The 18,310-nt window shown below is 32.3% G+C and overlaps 1 protein-coding gene across 1 annotated transcript in view; it reads right to left on the bottom strand.

Moving 5' to 3' along the window:
• LOC144411654 (IgGFc-binding protein-like) overlaps positions 1 to 18,310 on the bottom strand; it is a 93,946-nt gene that overhangs the window by 25,353 nt on the left and 50,283 nt on the right. Inside the window, exons 63-84 of the mRNA XM_078118632.1 lie at positions 17,999 to 18,255; positions 16,220 to 16,372; positions 15,878 to 16,050; positions 13,343 to 13,487; positions 12,932 to 13,092; positions 12,736 to 12,854; positions 12,467 to 12,577; positions 11,777 to 11,890; positions 11,328 to 11,507; positions 9,810 to 10,028; positions 9,115 to 9,300; positions 8,693 to 8,949; positions 8,208 to 8,360; positions 7,873 to 8,045; positions 5,092 to 5,236; positions 4,768 to 4,928; positions 4,572 to 4,690; positions 4,281 to 4,391; positions 2,599 to 2,712; positions 2,154 to 2,333; positions 871 to 1,089; positions 193 to 378 (exon numbers count right to left, since the gene is read on the bottom strand). Coding sequence (XP_077974758.1) covers positions 193 to 378; positions 871 to 1,089; positions 2,154 to 2,333; positions 2,599 to 2,712; positions 4,281 to 4,391; positions 4,572 to 4,690; positions 4,768 to 4,928; positions 5,092 to 5,236; positions 7,873 to 8,045; positions 8,208 to 8,360; positions 8,693 to 8,949; positions 9,115 to 9,300; positions 9,810 to 10,028; positions 11,328 to 11,507; positions 11,777 to 11,890; positions 12,467 to 12,577; positions 12,736 to 12,854; positions 12,932 to 13,092; positions 13,343 to 13,487; positions 15,878 to 16,050; positions 16,220 to 16,372; positions 17,999 to 18,255 — 3,636 coding nt within the window. The remainder of the gene's footprint in view (positions 1 to 192; positions 379 to 870; positions 1,090 to 2,153; positions 2,334 to 2,598; positions 2,713 to 4,280; positions 4,392 to 4,571; positions 4,691 to 4,767; positions 4,929 to 5,091; positions 5,237 to 7,872; positions 8,046 to 8,207; positions 8,361 to 8,692; positions 8,950 to 9,114; positions 9,301 to 9,809; positions 10,029 to 11,327; positions 11,508 to 11,776; positions 11,891 to 12,466; positions 12,578 to 12,735; positions 12,855 to 12,931; positions 13,093 to 13,342; positions 13,488 to 15,877; positions 16,051 to 16,219; positions 16,373 to 17,998; positions 18,256 to 18,310) is intronic.

An 18,310-nucleotide genomic window follows, 5' to 3' on the forward strand; every position in this document is an offset into this window, starting at 1 on the left:
GAATGCAATTATTCACTCATTCGACTGTCAAAGCAGTTTTGCGCAAGTAGCCACTACCCATTTAAAAATTTCGATAAAATTTAAAACATTCAACAAGACCTAATAATACTTTTTTTTTTATCTTATTTATTTAATTGAATAAATCACTCTAATAGATACAAAAAGAGTACACAACAATTGATAGTAACTTACTCGGACATTCAGAAGATTTGATACATATATCACTGTCTTTATCTAATAAAACCATGCCATCTGGACACACACATCCTTGCAAACACACTGCTGGACATGGTTTCGCAGGAATGTCATATTTATCAAGACACGATGCAGGGCAAGCTGATGCACAATCAGAATATACTTTCGGTGCAGTGCATTTCCCTGAAACAATCAAATATTTTTAAAATTCACAGATTGAACCAGATGACAATTAATGAAAGGAACAAACATGAACGTGGCCATATTCCAAAACAACGAAGAAAATGTGAAACAAATTTCAGTCAAAACATTAAATATTTAACAGTTAAACTCCATTTTCAATGTATTACTTTAATCAAAACCAGTACTTATTGTGTCGGATAGCACAATGTGCCTTATGTATGAATAAAAATACAAGCTAAGCAATTTATTGACAGTGTACTTCATAACCAGAGTGTATCTTATCGCTTGTAAAATATGGCAATTGCTTTTGTTTAAATGTTTAAATGATAATAAGTTATTAAATATGATAAATGTTATATTTAAATGCATAATTGATAATATTATTACCTACTTCGAAAATATTAAAAAAAATCCACAAAACAATTTGTCAGTTTTGTTATGTTTATATAAAAAAACATTGATTGAAGTTTACAAAATAAGGAATGCTTTTACCTTGATTTATGCACGTTGAAATAGGCACACATGTTGTGTCACTCGCACTTTTTTGTATGAAGCCTTCTGGGCAACTGCAGAAATGTCCACGTTTGCATATCTTCGCACAAATAGGTACTACACCGGGTTTTGGTATCAAGTAAGACAGATTTGGGTTATCACATGTTCCTTCACATGGCTCACAATCCATGTATTTTCGTCCAGCAGGACATTGAAATTCTTGAAAAATAAAGTTGATGATATTATGTATTAAATAACAATATTACATTCTCATCAAATGTGTATTCAAAAAAGCAACATTAGACCTTTGTCCCCCATTCAAAATTATCATATTATTTACTTTATCTAGCTTACAACAAATGATGCAACAATATATTATGATGAATCAAAGTTATTTACCAATAAAATAATTTAGTAAAACTAAAATGTGTCATAGGATGGAATTTTTTACTATTCACCCCAGAAAATCCTATTCTTAATGCCATTCAATTGTAAATATCACCATCCATACTGAATGCAATGTTATATTTACAATTACAACCATTAACTTTGTTTCATCAAGTTCCTTTACAACATCAGAGTAAGTAAAGATTGCTACAACTATAGTAGTGGCTTTTAACTAAACCAGTCCCTTTCCTGGCTGACATATTTCACAAAAACCTCAGCACAGTTAAGGGGCCACAATACCAAGTATCAAATTGATTTGAATGCAATTTTGTTTGTAAACTTTTCCTTTTATAATAAAATTCCCCGTTTTCCATAGCTTCATTATCTGAAAAGGTTACTTCCATTGTTAGGGTGTTTTTATTTTATTGTGCATGAATCGATTGACCATAAATGTAGGTGGAAGCTGTTGCTAATTAAAATAACCTTCTAACTTAGGTAGTTCGTTGGCAACATATCTAACCTGATGGTAACAGTAGAACCTAGTATACTTATAATGTCAGTTTCATCGACTGCGAGATAACTGTCATAAACATATTATAGAGCAGAAAAAATATTTATATTCCGTTACGAGGGTTACATTGCTTTTGGCTTTATCAAAGTAAATTGAAATGGCCTAGAATGTACACAACGCTTGCATTGCAAATAATCATAGTATGCGGGTAGAAAGATAGAAGTCATTTTATTGCTAAGACATCAAATAACAGTAAGATGCAGGGATCAAAGCAGGAGACGTCTCCATGTTTTTAATGAAATTTGAATATATTTTTTGACAATAAAAAGAAAATATGAGATGCCATCGTTACAGAAAATACCAATGCATGAATAACTTAGCGTACTTTCACAAGTAGGATTGGCTCCAGACCAAAATCCATCTGCTTGACAGATTATTTCAGCATTTCCAACTAAAATATATCCAGTATTACACCAGAAAGAGGCTTTATATCCTGCAACTGATTCAATTTCTCCAGAATATTCTATATCCCCATTTTCTATTTCAGCAACATCATCGCATAATGCTAAAATTAATAAACATGATTAGGACACAAACAAATAATTTTGAATAATTGAAATGCAAAATATTCATTTATAATCATAAGAAAACAGTGATCACATTTGATTGAACAATACTGGATGCATCCCCAAGCTCAGTTTCAAGTCATCATGTTCAGTTTATTCTTTTTTATAAAGTTTTAATTGTAACAAGTTGCATTTTTAATGTAAACCATACATAAGCTTAGATATTTTAACACAAATATTATATTAGAATAAATCAGTTCTTACGTCCACACGAATAACCATCTCCTTGATAACCTTGATTGCATTTACACTGAACTAATCCATCATCCTCTGAGCATGTTGCATCTTCATCACAAGGATCGTCAGAACACGTAGGTCCTAAAATAGAAATATAGTTAAGGATTAGACAATGTGAATCCAAGGAATGTTTTGAAAGTGAACTTCTAAATTTTAAATATTGGTTCAACTTTTAAAAAACATATTAGATATTTTGAAACGCTATAATGTAATATTGGATCTGGCGAATATCCACATGCCTTGAATGATACCCCACAATTTCTGTAATGCTCAAAACTTGAAGTAAATGACTTTGTTTATGCACAATGAGGCATTTTTAAAGAATTTTATCAAAGTTAGTTCATGTGCAATCAATGATCAGCAATTGTGATACAAAAGTGGTCAAAAAGCTTCCCATATATTATTATCTTCACATGCTTTTCAGGGGCTCACAATCTTTTCAGGGGATCACGATCAATAAATAAATTAAAGAAGCAATTACCAATTTAGCTAATGTAAACAATATATGACCTTATAAAGCAGTGGTTCTTAAAGTATGGGTCGCGACCCAAACATGGGTCGCGGAAGGTTTAAAAATGGGTCGCGACAAGGTCGTCAATGCAAGGGCAATCTAAGAGGAGAGGGACGAATTTCCAGCTTTCCCAATGTTTCAATTTAGCTTCTAAACTCTGGTATTTGAAAATAATAAAATATAAAATTTCATTCACGGAAAGAACTGTCTTGAGCTCATTGTTACATCACAATTCTGATATGCCAGTCACGTGTATTATTTTTATGGTATCGGTAACCATGCACGCCGCTTGTCGTTGTGTTGACCGCGTGGAATGTCGTCTTAGTGGATTAAAATAACCAAAAATGGGTGTCTTTTTGGTAATGTAAATTGTAATAGACGACACAATGAAAAAGCTCGCTTCTCGACATTAGATTATTCAATATCTAGAGAAAATGTGACTTCATCTTGAGGCATCATTTACCGCGAACGAAGCAGTGCGTGCACATTTGATGAGTAAAAAGTTGTATATTGCGAGAGATACCGAAGGCCAGCTAGGATGTCGTGTTTGCGACGGACAGCGGACGCCTTTTCCGCTACAATTCGCGACAAGACACTTGTGCGAGCGAGGATATTTGGCACTGACGGTTATCAAAACTAAGCTCGCAATAGCCTCGATACCCGTGACAACTTGCGTATTGCGTTAAGTAAAATAGAGCTGTGTATTGAAGATATAATGAAAAGGAAATTTCAGTTTCATCAATCTCACTGAGTCAATGGACTGTTTCTAATAAATAGTTGTCTGTATTTGAGTCAAACTGTACTAACATTTAAAAACACATTTTGCGTTATTTAGGATTGGGTCGCGAGTATTCATAAAACTCAGATTTGGGTCGCGCTCGAAAACGTTTAAGAACCACTGTTATATAGTATCAATGGCGTTACCCAGGATTGTACGATTAATTAATGTAAAATACATATTAATTTAACAGTATCTGTGAAGTGTTAATGAAATATTCAAGCACAGTGGTCTGCGGCATTGTGACTCAATGATTCGAGAATATCAAAATTTCAAATCAAAGTACATCATGTTATTCATGTACTATAATCTACTATTAAAAAAAGAGAAGTAATAATTAATGAAAACCAAAAGACTTACTCCGACAATTCCGACCATCTCTTATATATCCATCCAAGCATGTGCAAGTGAATCCAATTGATTCCAAACAGACACAAGTCTTGTGTTCATCATCATCTGTTACTCGAGAACCTAATTTATGAAACTTCACAAATTACTTTGTTTTGGGGTAAATGCATAAAATATTTGCTAGTTAGTCAAGTGTCAGCAGTATGTAAATGGACTAGGCAACCAGGAAATTGTTGTAAATTGTTCAAACAGAACAAAGTTTGAATCTTAACATATAAAATCTTAAATAAAACAGTTTAATACCTTTAGAATAGTACATTCCTTTTCTCCAGCAACCACAGTCTTTTTCCAAGATGCATTGGTCACCTTCTTTTATATAACCGACATCACATATGCAATCTACCACAACGGGTATAGCACATCTAAAAAGACTAATTCTGTTGACATGCGACAGAAAATAAACATAATAATATAACTTCAATCATCATTAAACACATACCTTGTTGATGCATAACGATCAGCACATGAATTTTGACAAGTTGTTGGGCAACTTTGATAAGTACTGTGAGCCATGCATTTTACTGGAAGATTTAGGGCTTCCCTCCATCCACATAATGTTACATTTTTATCAATACAATCCTCAACAAAAGTTTCAATTGTCTGTGAAAACCACAAAAGACATTATTCGAGTTTGTCCATGAATAAAAATAAGGAGACTATGAATCACTTATGAACAAACAAATAATGGCATTTACTCTATCAACATGTTATTACTATAAAATATAAACTATAATTATACTATAAAGTAGGAAGAATATAATACCTGTTCAAAAACTTCAAGTTCTCCTTTTGTTACACACATATCGAATACACAATTTTGGAAATAGGTTTTTATATCTAACAATTTTCTACATTGGTCAAATATTCCGGAAACTTCAGTGATTGCTCCACAAAATGTATTTTGCGACCTAAAAAAAATTAAACAAATAAATCTGCAAAAAAATTCTATACAGTTTTCTCGAACTTTTCAACATATTGACGGACATGTCTATCAGGATAAATTGAATTCACAGCATGTGAAAAAGTATAAAATTTGGCACTCAAGAAGTAATTGTACCAATATGGAGCTGGAGGTAACTAATTTTGTTTGCCTACTTTACATCAAGTTGTGTAGAGGGACGGAAGCCTGTGGGCAGGGGTTATATTCTCTTGGCTAACACGACAGTCTCCAAATTCGTAATAGAACTAAAATAATGAAAATCAGAAAAAAGGGGAAGCTGACAACAAAACAATTCATAGGTCCACTTTGTGTCGATTAAAGCTTGAGAAATAGAAAAAAAAGATGGATGTTGGAAACTACAAGAATGTATTGTGTTATAATAGCTACTTTTCATCAGAAGTATTGACAAACAATTGATGGCTGTGACATATGCTGTTGTTCAATCAATTTATCTTCTTGGGACTGGGAGGCCCTTGCTGATCACATATAATTTGATAGTTTTTTTTGTTTTTCTTTTCTATATTTATTTTTTCACTTCTTCTTCTTCTGTTTTAACTGTTAAAATTTGAATTGGACATTTCTGCTTGTAGCACTGCATTAAATTAACCTAAAATGAACAAATGTCACTACATGCATTTTTTATTTTCCATTTTCCAGCCTTTCTTATGTAAAAAATCTTACGTAAGTCGAATAAAAAAATTTTCCCTAACAAATTTTTTAAGTCGGATTTTTCTCATCCATAGCTTTGAACGTGCCTACATATTTTCAAAAATAATGATGAAGTAAAAAAGTCATGACATAAGAATGCTAATTATCCAAGAAATAATGGGAAATATTTCAGGAAGTCACCAATAGCCATCACAAAATCTAGAAGGAAACGAATTGGTCACTTCATATACTTCAGTAGGATGTAAATATGGGCAGGTATGAGAGTATGAAAATTTTAGAAATTTTGATTGAATTTTGATTTTGAGTTGGTCATAAATTGACTTGTGTAGCTGTTTTTCAATATGTTGATATTTAGTGGACCTATGATTTTACGAATTTGGTGAAAAATGGACAATTCATTAGTGAAAACATGTAAGACCGCAGTACTGAGACAAACCCATGTTATATTACTATAAGAAACTCATGAGGAACGTCATTGTCGAACTTTTTCAAAAATCTTCAAATTGTCACAATGTCAACAGTCTAAATCAACGGTGGGCACACCGCGGCTCGAGACTTTTTGTGCGGCTCTTCTCGCTAACATAAATTGTTATACAAATTTTAACTAAGAGAAAACTGTAATGTAATTTTTTTAATTTATTAAAAGTTGTAAAGAAGTTTTCATCAATGATTAAGACAAATTATGTTTTAGTATGAAAATCGTTGTAGCGTGGAATTTTGTATTCAAGTCAGTCAAGCGACAAATCTTACATCACAATGGTCAATGTTTATTGATGCATTGGCGGTATTGCATCTTGATTGCAGTTAGTTAGTCTCAGTTGAAACGAAAGTACGAAGATGAGAACAGAGTTGTCAAGTCAGAATGGTAAGAAGAATACGCATTTACCAGTCAGAAGAATGAACCTTTGTGCTTAATCTGTCATAAGCTACTAAGTCAGAATAAAGTCGGCAATGTTAAACGGCAACATGTAAACTTGAATCATGAAAACTTCTTACAAGACTACCCTCGTAAATCAGCTATGAGGAAACACAAATTAAATGAGCTCAAATTGTTACTGGAAAGACAGCAGAAATTTATGTTATGGCAAGGAATCTGATACAACAACTGAAGCTAGTTTTGTTATAGCATGGAATACTGCTTGCGCTAAACACCCATACTTTGACTACAATTTTGTGAAAAAAGTTTAACAAATGAACAAAAGTTTAACAAATGAACCTCTGACAGAATTGGTTCGTATTGACTGCATATCGCTCAGACTTTCGAAAACCTATAGAAATGATGGAAACACACAAGTCTCCTGATACGACCTCGTAATAAATACTTTATAATATTATTGGACATGTAGTGGACCTATGGATCTTTTTGCACTTCTGGACATCTAGTGGAAAACCCCTTTTCTCTATGATTACTGGGCCAATTGCTTCGAAATTTTCAGTGGTTGAAGATGGATTTTTTCTCTAGAAGGCTCAATCTGGGAATATAGAAGTGACCCAGATCCTGCGAAGTTGCCGCATATGATTTTCGAAAATTGGCAAAATACTCTGAATGTCCATATATTTGAGCATAGCTCTCTTGTGTTTTTATTTATTGTTATTATACTCATGTGTAAATTTCTTTTCTGTTCATGGTATTCTAATAATAATAAATTCACAAATTCTGTGGCTCATTTAAAGTTCTGTCTTGCAGCATGCGGTTCTTATACTAGAAAATTGTGCCCACTCCTGTCTATATGAATGTGTAAGTATTTACTTGCTAATGTGTACAGACAGGTTATTATCTGAACTATTATTTAGTGTTTTGTGATTTACACTATTGTGTGCCAAGACATCGAAACATTACAAACATTGAAGTATGTAGTCAAACATGGGCTGTTATTTTCTATTTCATTCATTTTAATTGTTGTCGGCCGGTAAGGTAACTTTAGTTTATGTTACCATTTTGCTCTTTCTTCCTCTGTGCATTTTGGTTTTGGACTCAGAATATCATAATCACATTTTCCAACAACATAACTTGTTGCAAATTCATTCCAGCTATCGGTAACTTCCCCATTTGACATTGTAAGATCATCTGATGAATCTCCATTATAATCTCCACATAGACCTCTAACCTGAATTTCAACATTTGAAAAAATATTTATATTGCTGTTTATTATCATGATGACTGCTCTGTCATAAATATACAAAAAATTGCATTCATATACTTCCCAGGCTTAAGTATTCAACTGGTCTATAAACTGTATGAAATGAAATCCAAATATTACAAAACTAACTTGATCTTTGTATGATGGAGGTACTCGTATGATAACTGCATTAGGATTGAATGTTATTGATACTCCACAATCAGTAGTTACGGTGTATGCTTTACCATTAACTCTCAGTGTGAATCGTGGATGGTTGACAACAGTCACGTCTTTTCCATTGAACTGTTATATATTTTAAAATATATATGAACACATACATTTGAAATTCTTTATTTGCTAGGTAACAATTTACAATTTGTTGAACAAAATCAGAAAATGACCAAGCCTGCCATAACTGATGGTCACAGCCAGCGCTGACACCTTAATCCCACTTTTCGGAAATCACATCGAAGTGTTATTGTTATATAGCAATGTGTCAATGTGTTGTAATTATTGCTTGGCGATCCACGTTCTTCCATCTTAAAATTATGGAAGGTGTCCCCCCACTGGTTCTATGGTATAATGCATATTAGATGTTTACAACAATCAATTACAAATATGGTGTAGAGCAGTACCTTTGCACCTTCTTTGGATAAGAAAATGTCAATAGATCCATCACTAAGAAGTATTCTTGCATTCTTCACCCATGAAACACCAGTTTTGTTATAACGCTCCTCGTTTTCAACATGAACAGCAAACCACCTATCACTGGATTTTTCAAATCCAACAGACTCTGACATAACATACGTGCACAATCCCATAAAATCATATTTACTACTTTGCTCAAACTGAATATAGTGTGGATCTCCCCATGCTCTGCATACTTCTCGTTCTAAAAAATAATGTTTGCTTGATTATTTTATGATGAAATGTTTTCAAATACAGTTTTTTTTTCACATTTTCACCAAGCCATACTTTTGTTATTATATTTGATTCATTTTAATAAAGCCCTTTAATAGCGGCAAAAACAGGAACACAATACTTGACAGTAACTTACTCGGACATTCAGAAGATTTGACACATATATCACTGTCTTTATCCAATAAAACCATTCCTTCTGGACATACACATCCTTGCAAACACACTGCTGGACATGGTTTTGCAGGAATGTCGTATTTATCAAGACACGATGCAGGGCAAGCTGATGCACAATCAGAATATACTTTCGGTGCAGTGCATTTCCCTGAAACAACCACCGGTAGATATTTTTTAAATTCACAGACTGAACCAGATGAAAATTAATGAATAGAATAAACATGAATAGTGGCCATATTCCAAAAGAACGAAGAAAATGTGAAACAAATTCAAGATATACAGTAAATGTTAAACATTTAACAGTTAAACTTCAATTTCTGCCTACAATCGAAACCAGTGACTGTTGTGTCTTATAGCACAATGTGCTTTAGGTATGAATAAAAACCCAAGCTAAGCAATTTATTGACAGTGCACTTTATAACCGGGTGCCCCATATTGTCTGTAAAGTATGGTAATTGCTTTTGTTTCAATATTTAAATGATATTAATTTATTAAATATTATAAATGTTTGAAGTTATTTTCAAATGCATAACTGATAATATTATTATCTATATTAAAAATATTTCACAGAATAATTTGTCAGTTTTGTTATGTTTATATAAAAAAGAAAACAATATAAACCACATTCTAAATTTACAAAATAAGGAATGCTTTTACCTTGATTTATGCATGTTGAAATAGGCACACATGTTGTGTCACTCGCACTTTTCTGTATAAAGCCTTCTGGGCAACTACAGAAATGTCCTCGTTTGCATATCTTTGCACAAATAGGTACTACACCGGGTTTTGGTATCAGGTAAGACAGATTTGGGTTATCACATGTTCCTTCACATGGCTCACAATCCATGTATTTCCGTCCAGCAGGACAATCGAATTCTTGAAAAATATAAGTTAATGATATTATTTATTAATTAAATAACAATATCACATTCCTATTAAATGTGTATTCAAATAAGCAACTTTGGGTGTTTGTCCCCCAGTTTAAAATCATCAAATTGTTTACTTTATCTAGCTTACAACAAATGATGCAATATATCTTTATGAAACAAAATTATTTACCTAAATTTGTCATAGAATGGAATTTTTTACTATCTGTCCTTGAAAATAAACCACTATCCCCTGATTAACGTCATTCAATTGTAAATATCACCCCACACACTGGATGCAATGTTATCTTTACTAACACAACCATTTACTTTGTCTTTTCAATTTCCTTTACAACATAAGAGTAAATAAAAATTGCCACAACTATAGTAGTATATAACCCTTTATGGTAGTTGTTTTAACCTTCAAAAACCTGCCGAACTATGCTATTCTGCACGCCAATGTTGAATCCCAATGTTTTGAACAGCTAAAACAAGGAGAGCAGCTTGCGCAGCAATAAGAAGAATCTGATTTTGTGCAAGGATATACAACCGGCTTCAATTGATAGAGTAATTATTTGTTGCGCTATTTTTGATCATATTGGTCAAGTTTTTAGCCTTAAAAGGAATTTCGACCTCTAATCAGTTTGAATGAACGCCTTCTGACATCCTACTCAGTCCCTTACTAGGTTGACAAGTTTCACAAAAATGTGAATGTCAACACACTGTGACATAAAGACTACTGTGGCCACAAGAACTTTGCCTGCATGAATGAATGTACACACTCATATTTAAGTTATGCGAAGATAGAAGTCGTTTTATTGTTCAGACTTCCAATAACAGTAAGATGCAGGGATCAAAGCATTGTGAATCATTTTAAGGAAATAGAGATTAGATCATACTCATCGTCATAATAAGGTCACCCACAAGGGTGGATGCTAATTTTATTAACATTACATTTTATTAGTAATTTTTGAATAAGGTGAGATAAGTACCGGTGAGTAAGGTAAGTACTTAGACCTAATGTATAACGAACAGGTCCAATACAACTAATCTGCCAAACCATACATATTTCATGAATTGTCATATTGGGTGAACTATAGTAATTTTTACACAATTAAAAGGCTGGGTAATAAAGAAATATGATATACAACTATTTCAGTGGACCTTTGTCAAAACCCTTGGAACATCTACCGGTACATCAAATCTCAGTATATTTTATTGAAATTTGATTATAATTTTTTGACATTAAAAAGCAAATATAAGATGCCATCAGTACAGAAAATACCAATACATGAATAACTTAGCTTACTTTCACAAGTGGGATTGGCCCCAGACCAAAATCCATCTGCTTGACAAATTATTTCAGCATTTCCAACTAAAATATATCCAACATTACACCCGAAAGTGGCTTTATATCCTGCAACTGATTCAATTTCTCCGGAATATACTATATATCCATTTTCTATTTGAGTAACATCATCGCACAATGCTAAAAATACCAAACAACATTGGAACACAAACAAATAATTTTTAATATTCAAAATGCAAAATATTTATTTGTAATCAAAAGAAAATAGTGATCACATTTGATAGGACAATACTGTATGCATCCTCAAGCTCAGTTTCAAGACATCATGTTCAATTTATTCTTTTTTATGCTGTATTAATTGTAATAAGATTTAGTTTTATTGTAAACCATCTGTAAGATTAGATGTTTTTACACAGACAAATATTATATTGGAATAAATCAGTTCTTACGTCCACATGAATAACCATCTCCTTGATAACCTTGATTGCATTTACACTGAACTAATCCATCATCCTCTGAGCATGTTGCATCTTCATCACATGGATCATCAGAACACGTAGGTCCTAAAATAAAAATATAGTTAACGACAATTTGAATCAAGCAATACATTTAAAAGGGTACTTCTAAATTTTGAATATTTGGTCAACTTTCAAAAAACATATTACCAGTAGATATTGTGAAACGCTATAATGTAATAATGTAATCCACATGCCTTGACTGATACAATTTCTGTAATGCTCAACACTTGAGGTATCTGACTTTGTTTATGCATAATGAGGCATTTATAAAGAATTTTATCAAAGCTAGTTCATGTGCTTTCCATATATTATTATATTCTCATGCTCTTCAGGGGCTCACAATCTTTTACCAGTAAATAAATTAGAGAAGCTCAGCAGTTTAACTAATGTAAAAAATATATGACCTTAAACAGTATCAATGGCATAACTCGAGGTTGTACGAATAATTAGTGTAGAATATATATTAATTGAACAGTAACTGTGATATGTTGTATTGGCATTTTCAAGAACAGTGGTCTGTGGCATTTCAAAAATATCCAAGTTTAAAATTGATGCACACCATGTACTATGCTCTACTACTACAAAAGTGTAATAAATTTTATTGAAATTCAAAATACTTACTTCGACAATTTCGACCATCTCTTATATATCCATCCGAGCATCTGCAAGTAAATCCAATCGATTCAGAACAGACACAAGTCTTGTGTTCATCATCATCTGTTACGCGAGAACCTAAATCATAAAACTTAAAAAATTACCTTGTTTTGGTGTAAATGCCCAAAAAAATTGCCAGTTAGTCAAAGTCAGCATCATGTAAAAGAAACAAAGCTTGAATTTGAACAAAGCTTGAATTTGAACATGTAAAATGTTGAATAAAAACAATTTATTACCTTTAGAATAGTACATTCCTTTTCTCCAGCAACCACAATCATTTTCCAAGATGCATTGGTCACCTTCTTTTATATAACCAGCATCACATATGCAATCTTCCGCAATGGGTATAACACATCTAAAAAGACTAATACTGTTGACATGCGTCAAAAAATCAACATAATAATATGATTTCAATTATCATTAAACACATACCTTGTTGATGCATAACGATCAGCACATGAATTTTGACAATTTGTTGGACAACTTTGATAAGTACTGTGAGCCATGCATTTTACTGGAAGATTTAGAGCTTCCCTCCATCCGCATAATGTTACATTTTTATCAATACAATCCTCAACAAAATTTTCAATTGTCTGTGAAAACCACAAAAGATGTCTTTCAAGTTTATCCATGAATAAAAATTAGCAAAACTATGAATTGAGTACTATGAAAAATAATGAGGTGCAGTTTTTTCACATTTAATATAACATGTCTCACATACAAACATGCCATTAAATATTTCAACATGTTATTACTATTATAACATGTCTTACATACAAACATGCCATTAAATATTTCAACATGTTATTACTATAAAATACTAAGTGAAAGAAAATTTATTACCTGTTCAAAAACTTCAAGTTCTCCCTTTGTTACACACATATCGAATACACAATTTTGAAAATAGGTTTTTATATCTAACAGGCTTCTACATTGGTCAAATATTCCGGAAACTTCTGTGATTGCTCCACAAAATGTATTTTGCGACCTAAAAAAAATAATAAATTGCAAAAAAAACCTATTCCTATAGATCCTATACAGTTTTCTCGACTTGTGTGACTCTTTATTTTTCGAATTAATGACGGACATGTCTTTTAGAAGAAATTATATTCACAGCATGTGGAAAAGTATAAAATTCTATAAAAATTAAACCACTTCAAAACCACTGAAAAAAAATTTGGTTTAATAGTTTAACAGAAAAGCGATTTTTTCATAACAACAAGACAAATAAGGCTAACAAGAAAAAAAAAAATAACAAAAATAACATTTTGATAACAAAAAATCCATAGGTCCACTTTGTGTTCAATAATGCTTGAGAAATACAAAGAAAAGATGAATGTTGGAAGTTACAAGAATGTCTGTTACAATTGCTACTTTTTATCAGAAGTATTGACAATTGATGGCTGTGACATACGCAGTTGTTCAACAAATTTATTTCATTAGGACTAGGAGGGGCCTTGCTTTCACTGATCTAATTTGTTCGCAAAAATATGGCCACCAAAATGAGTAATAGACAATTTGATGGATACTCTTTTAGTATCAGTATATATGTCATTATAATATATTAACAATTAATATCAATATCTATTTCAGCAAAATAACAAGAGCGTAAAATTGTTTCTTCGCCTCATGTAAATTTTTTAATAGTTTTCTTCATCACTTTTGAAACAATACAATGGTTGGCGTCATCAGATCATTCAAAATGAAATTGCCATTACACCTCTAACTACATCTTAATATGACATGTCGTTGGCTTTCCTTTCCCATCATGACTAGATGCCTATCTAGAATTCAAACCTTTCCAAATTTTACAAATGAAAGCTTTCAAGTTAGTCTTGGAGTCTGATTTTATAATAAACTTTTATTCTTCTACTAACTGACAATTATGGCATTACAAAAAACGTGAAGATGAAAAATTATCACTTATATTTTGAAGTACCTTCAAATAAAAACTTCTTAAAATGAAAGGAATCATTGGAAAATCATCTAGCCAACATCAAAAATTTCATAATACACCACATTAAAAGATGAAGATACAGAATTAAAAGAGCCTAGCTCATAACTCGGTGATATTGGCCATGTTTAACTTAAAAAAGTTGACTTAAATATTGATTACGCTTTTTCGGATAGTTCGTAGAACATAACTCAAAATGCAGTATGTATTGATGATGATAACAATATATACAAAGTGTGCGCAGAAAATGTAAGAAGCTCGTATTCTCACAAAATGTATTTTTATATAAATTAGAACACAAGGGTTAATGAGCATGGCATTAATCACAGAGGTGTTTCGGCCCTCTCCACTTTCAGTTTTTAATCCGTTGTGAAATTGCTTCTTCTCTCAAGCATCTAAAATCTACCCACACACATTTTTTAATGTTAAATTTGGTAATACTCATAGTATTATGGTATTTAGACAACAAAATGAACACATCTCGAAACAATTATATGAAGAGAGTAATATTTCAAGTATCGAAGTAGTTTTCAACAGATAAGATAATTATCCAGCCAAAACATATGCTAGCATTAAATACTAATTTAATTTACATTCGAATAATAATCGGAATAACATTGTCAAATTATTTAGCCTTATATGTTCGATCAAGATTTGGGTTTAGTAGCAGGTAAACTCAAATTCCAATTCAAATATGAACAGACACTGTTCACTTTACTTGTGATAAGCAATGTCTCATGGTAATTCTCCCACTATACAAAATCGAAAATGATGATATATAAATGTACATATTACTAAAAATAGTAACAACATAAAAAAGTCATGACATAAGAATGTTGACCCAATTATCCGATACACCTATTTCAGAAAGTTTCCAATAGCTATCGCAAAACCTAGGAAAGAACGGATTTGTCACTTTGTATACTTCAGTAAAATGTAAATATAGACAGGTAAGAGAGTATGAAAATTGTAAAAATTTCGATTGAATTTTGATTTTGAGTTGGTCATAACTTGACTTGTATTTGTTTTTATTATGTTGATATTATTTTGTGGGCCTATGATTTTACAAATTTTGTTGCAAAAATGACAATTTCTTAGTGAAAACATGTAAGACCCTAGTGCTGTTCCAAGAGACAAACCCATGTTATATTACCAACAGAAGCTCATGAGAAACAGCATTGTCAAACATTTTCTAATTGAGACAATGTCAACAGTCCATATGAATGTGTAAGTATTTATTTGTAATTGTTTACAGACAGGTTGTTATATAAACTATTATTTAGTGTTTTGTGATTTACCCTATTGTGTGCCAAGACATTGAAACATTACAAACATTGAAGTATGTAGTCAAACACAGGCTGTTATTTTCTATTCCATTCATTTCAATTATTGCCGGTCTGTGAGGTAACTTTAGTTTATGTTACCATTTTGCTCTTTCTTCTTCTGTGCATTTTGGTTCTGGACTCAGAATATCATGATCACATTTTCCAACAACATAACTTGATGCAAATTCATTCCAGCTATCAGTAACTTCCCCATTTGACATTGTAAGATCATCTGATGAATCTCCATTATAATCTCCACATAGACCTCTAACCTTAATATCAACAATTAAATTTTTTTTATTGCTGTTTATTATCATGATGACTGTTCTGTCATCAATATACGGTAATAAAAATTGCATTCATATACCGTACTTGCCAAGCTTAAGTATTCAACTCGTCTATTAACTGTATAAAATGAAATCCAAATATTACAAAACTAACTTGATCTTTGTATGATGGAGGTACTCGTATGATAACTGCATTAGGATTGAATGTTATTGATACTCCACAATCAGTAGTTACGGTGTATGCTTTACCATTAACTCTCAGTGTGAATCGTGGATGGTTGACAACAGTCACGTCTTTTCCATTGAACTGTTATATAAATTAAAAAAAATATAAACACATACATTCAAAATTCTTTAATTGCTAGTTAACAATTTACAACATGTAGAGTTAAACAAAATAAAGTAATTACCAAGCATGCCATAACCGAGGGTTGCAGCCAGCGTGGACCCCTCCAACCCCACTTTTAGTAAAATTTCTATGATATAATTTCTAGCTTGTACTTAGAACAGTGGTTCTCAAACTTTATGTGCCTGCGGCCCCCTTATGCCTCTCTTAGGTAAAGTGGACCCCCACAAATTTGAAACTGAAAATACAATAGAAAAACATAGCATAGAGCTATTCGGACAACGTTTAAATTAGCTGCCACTCCTCACATATGCAACACAAATAGCTTACTAATTTATTGCAACTTGAAGGTGCATATTATTTTCAGTGTGAAGGGTGTGCTTACAGCTCAGCACATAGTTTTTTTATTGCTGGCTGTGCATGCAAAATTGCCAATCTCATGTGATCTTGCACATCAAGTTTGTTCCTTGCTTAACGCTTAACTTTACGCAATTAACTTTAATCGTCTCTACAATTTCGATATTTCCTTTAGTTGGCTCTGATAAGGATGCCTAACTCGTGATAATGCATCGTTCACGATGATTATTGACGAGCGATAGAACAAGGTTCAAGTGTTGAGTCAAGTGATTAACAGAATGATTTAAAATAAATGATTTATTATAAAAGAATTGCCAACTGCGGCAGCATCGGAAATATATAAATATATATCACAGAAAGATATTTATTCCTAGACTGATGAGCTCATGTCTACAAGATCATCATAGATTCTGGTCATTCCTAGCGAAGATTTCTCACACTGATTCCTACTTCTATTACTTCGCTATTGATAATCGAAGAAAACTTTAATACTGTTCTATACAAGGTCAAACACTGTAAAGGGGGTGGGGACTGGGATTTGAGAGAGGTTGGGGCAAGGGGGAGCGGTCACCCTCCCGATAATTTTGTCTATATTTAAACACATGTTGTTTCCATATTATAATTACTGATACCGTAATGCGGATATTTAATAAGAAGATAGTGAACCTTTTTATGATTTTACTTTTTTATTGTGTTTGTGTTTTTTTTTTATCTTGAATAATAAATAAGAACTCTGCAAAGGCGTCATTGCGTGAATCCTGAATGTTAATTTGAGTTGAAATGATGATTAAATAATTCAACAATAAAGGCAATTCTACTGGTCAAAATAATATTTCCTTACAGACTAACTTTCGATCTTGTTTAGCTTTTTTTAATTTAAGAAACAGTGTTGGCGCGCTTTATAAACAAAACTAGAAATTAAAAAGCTACCCAAATAGAACTAGTGGAAAGAACTAGTAGAAATCGGTCTAGTGATGTGTGAGTTTCGTGTCCAAGCGAATGAGTCTAGGTCACATGGTAATTGAATAGTAAAATGACAATCTAATATTCAAGAGAATCACATCGAAGCGTTATTGTTATGTAACAATGTGTCAACAGGGCTAAGTATTTCTTGGTTGGTGATACAAGTTTGCCCCCCCTAAAATTATGAAAGGTTTCGCACCTGGTTCTATAGTATACTTCGTTATGTTCACAACAATCAAATACAACAAATATGTTGTAGAGCAGTACCTTTGCACCTTCTTTGGATAAGAAAATGTCAATAGATCCATCACTAAGAAGTATTCTTGCATTCTTCACCCATGAAACACCAGTTTTGTTAAAACGCTCCTCGTTTTCAACATGAACAGCAAACCATCTATCACTTGATTTTTCAAATCCAACAGACTCTGACATAACATACGTGCACAATCCCATAAAATCATATTTACTACTTTGCTCAAACTGAATATAGTGTGGATCTCCCCATGCTCTGCATACTTCTCGTTCTAAAAAATAATGTTTGCTTGATTAATTTAGGATGAAACATTTTTGAATACATAA

Source organism: Styela clava, chromosome 12, assembly GCF_964204865.1.
Source record: "Styela clava chromosome 12, kaStyClav1.hap1.2, whole genome shotgun sequence".
Taxonomy (NCBI): Eukaryota; Metazoa; Chordata; class Ascidiacea; order Stolidobranchia; family Styelidae; genus Styela; species Styela clava.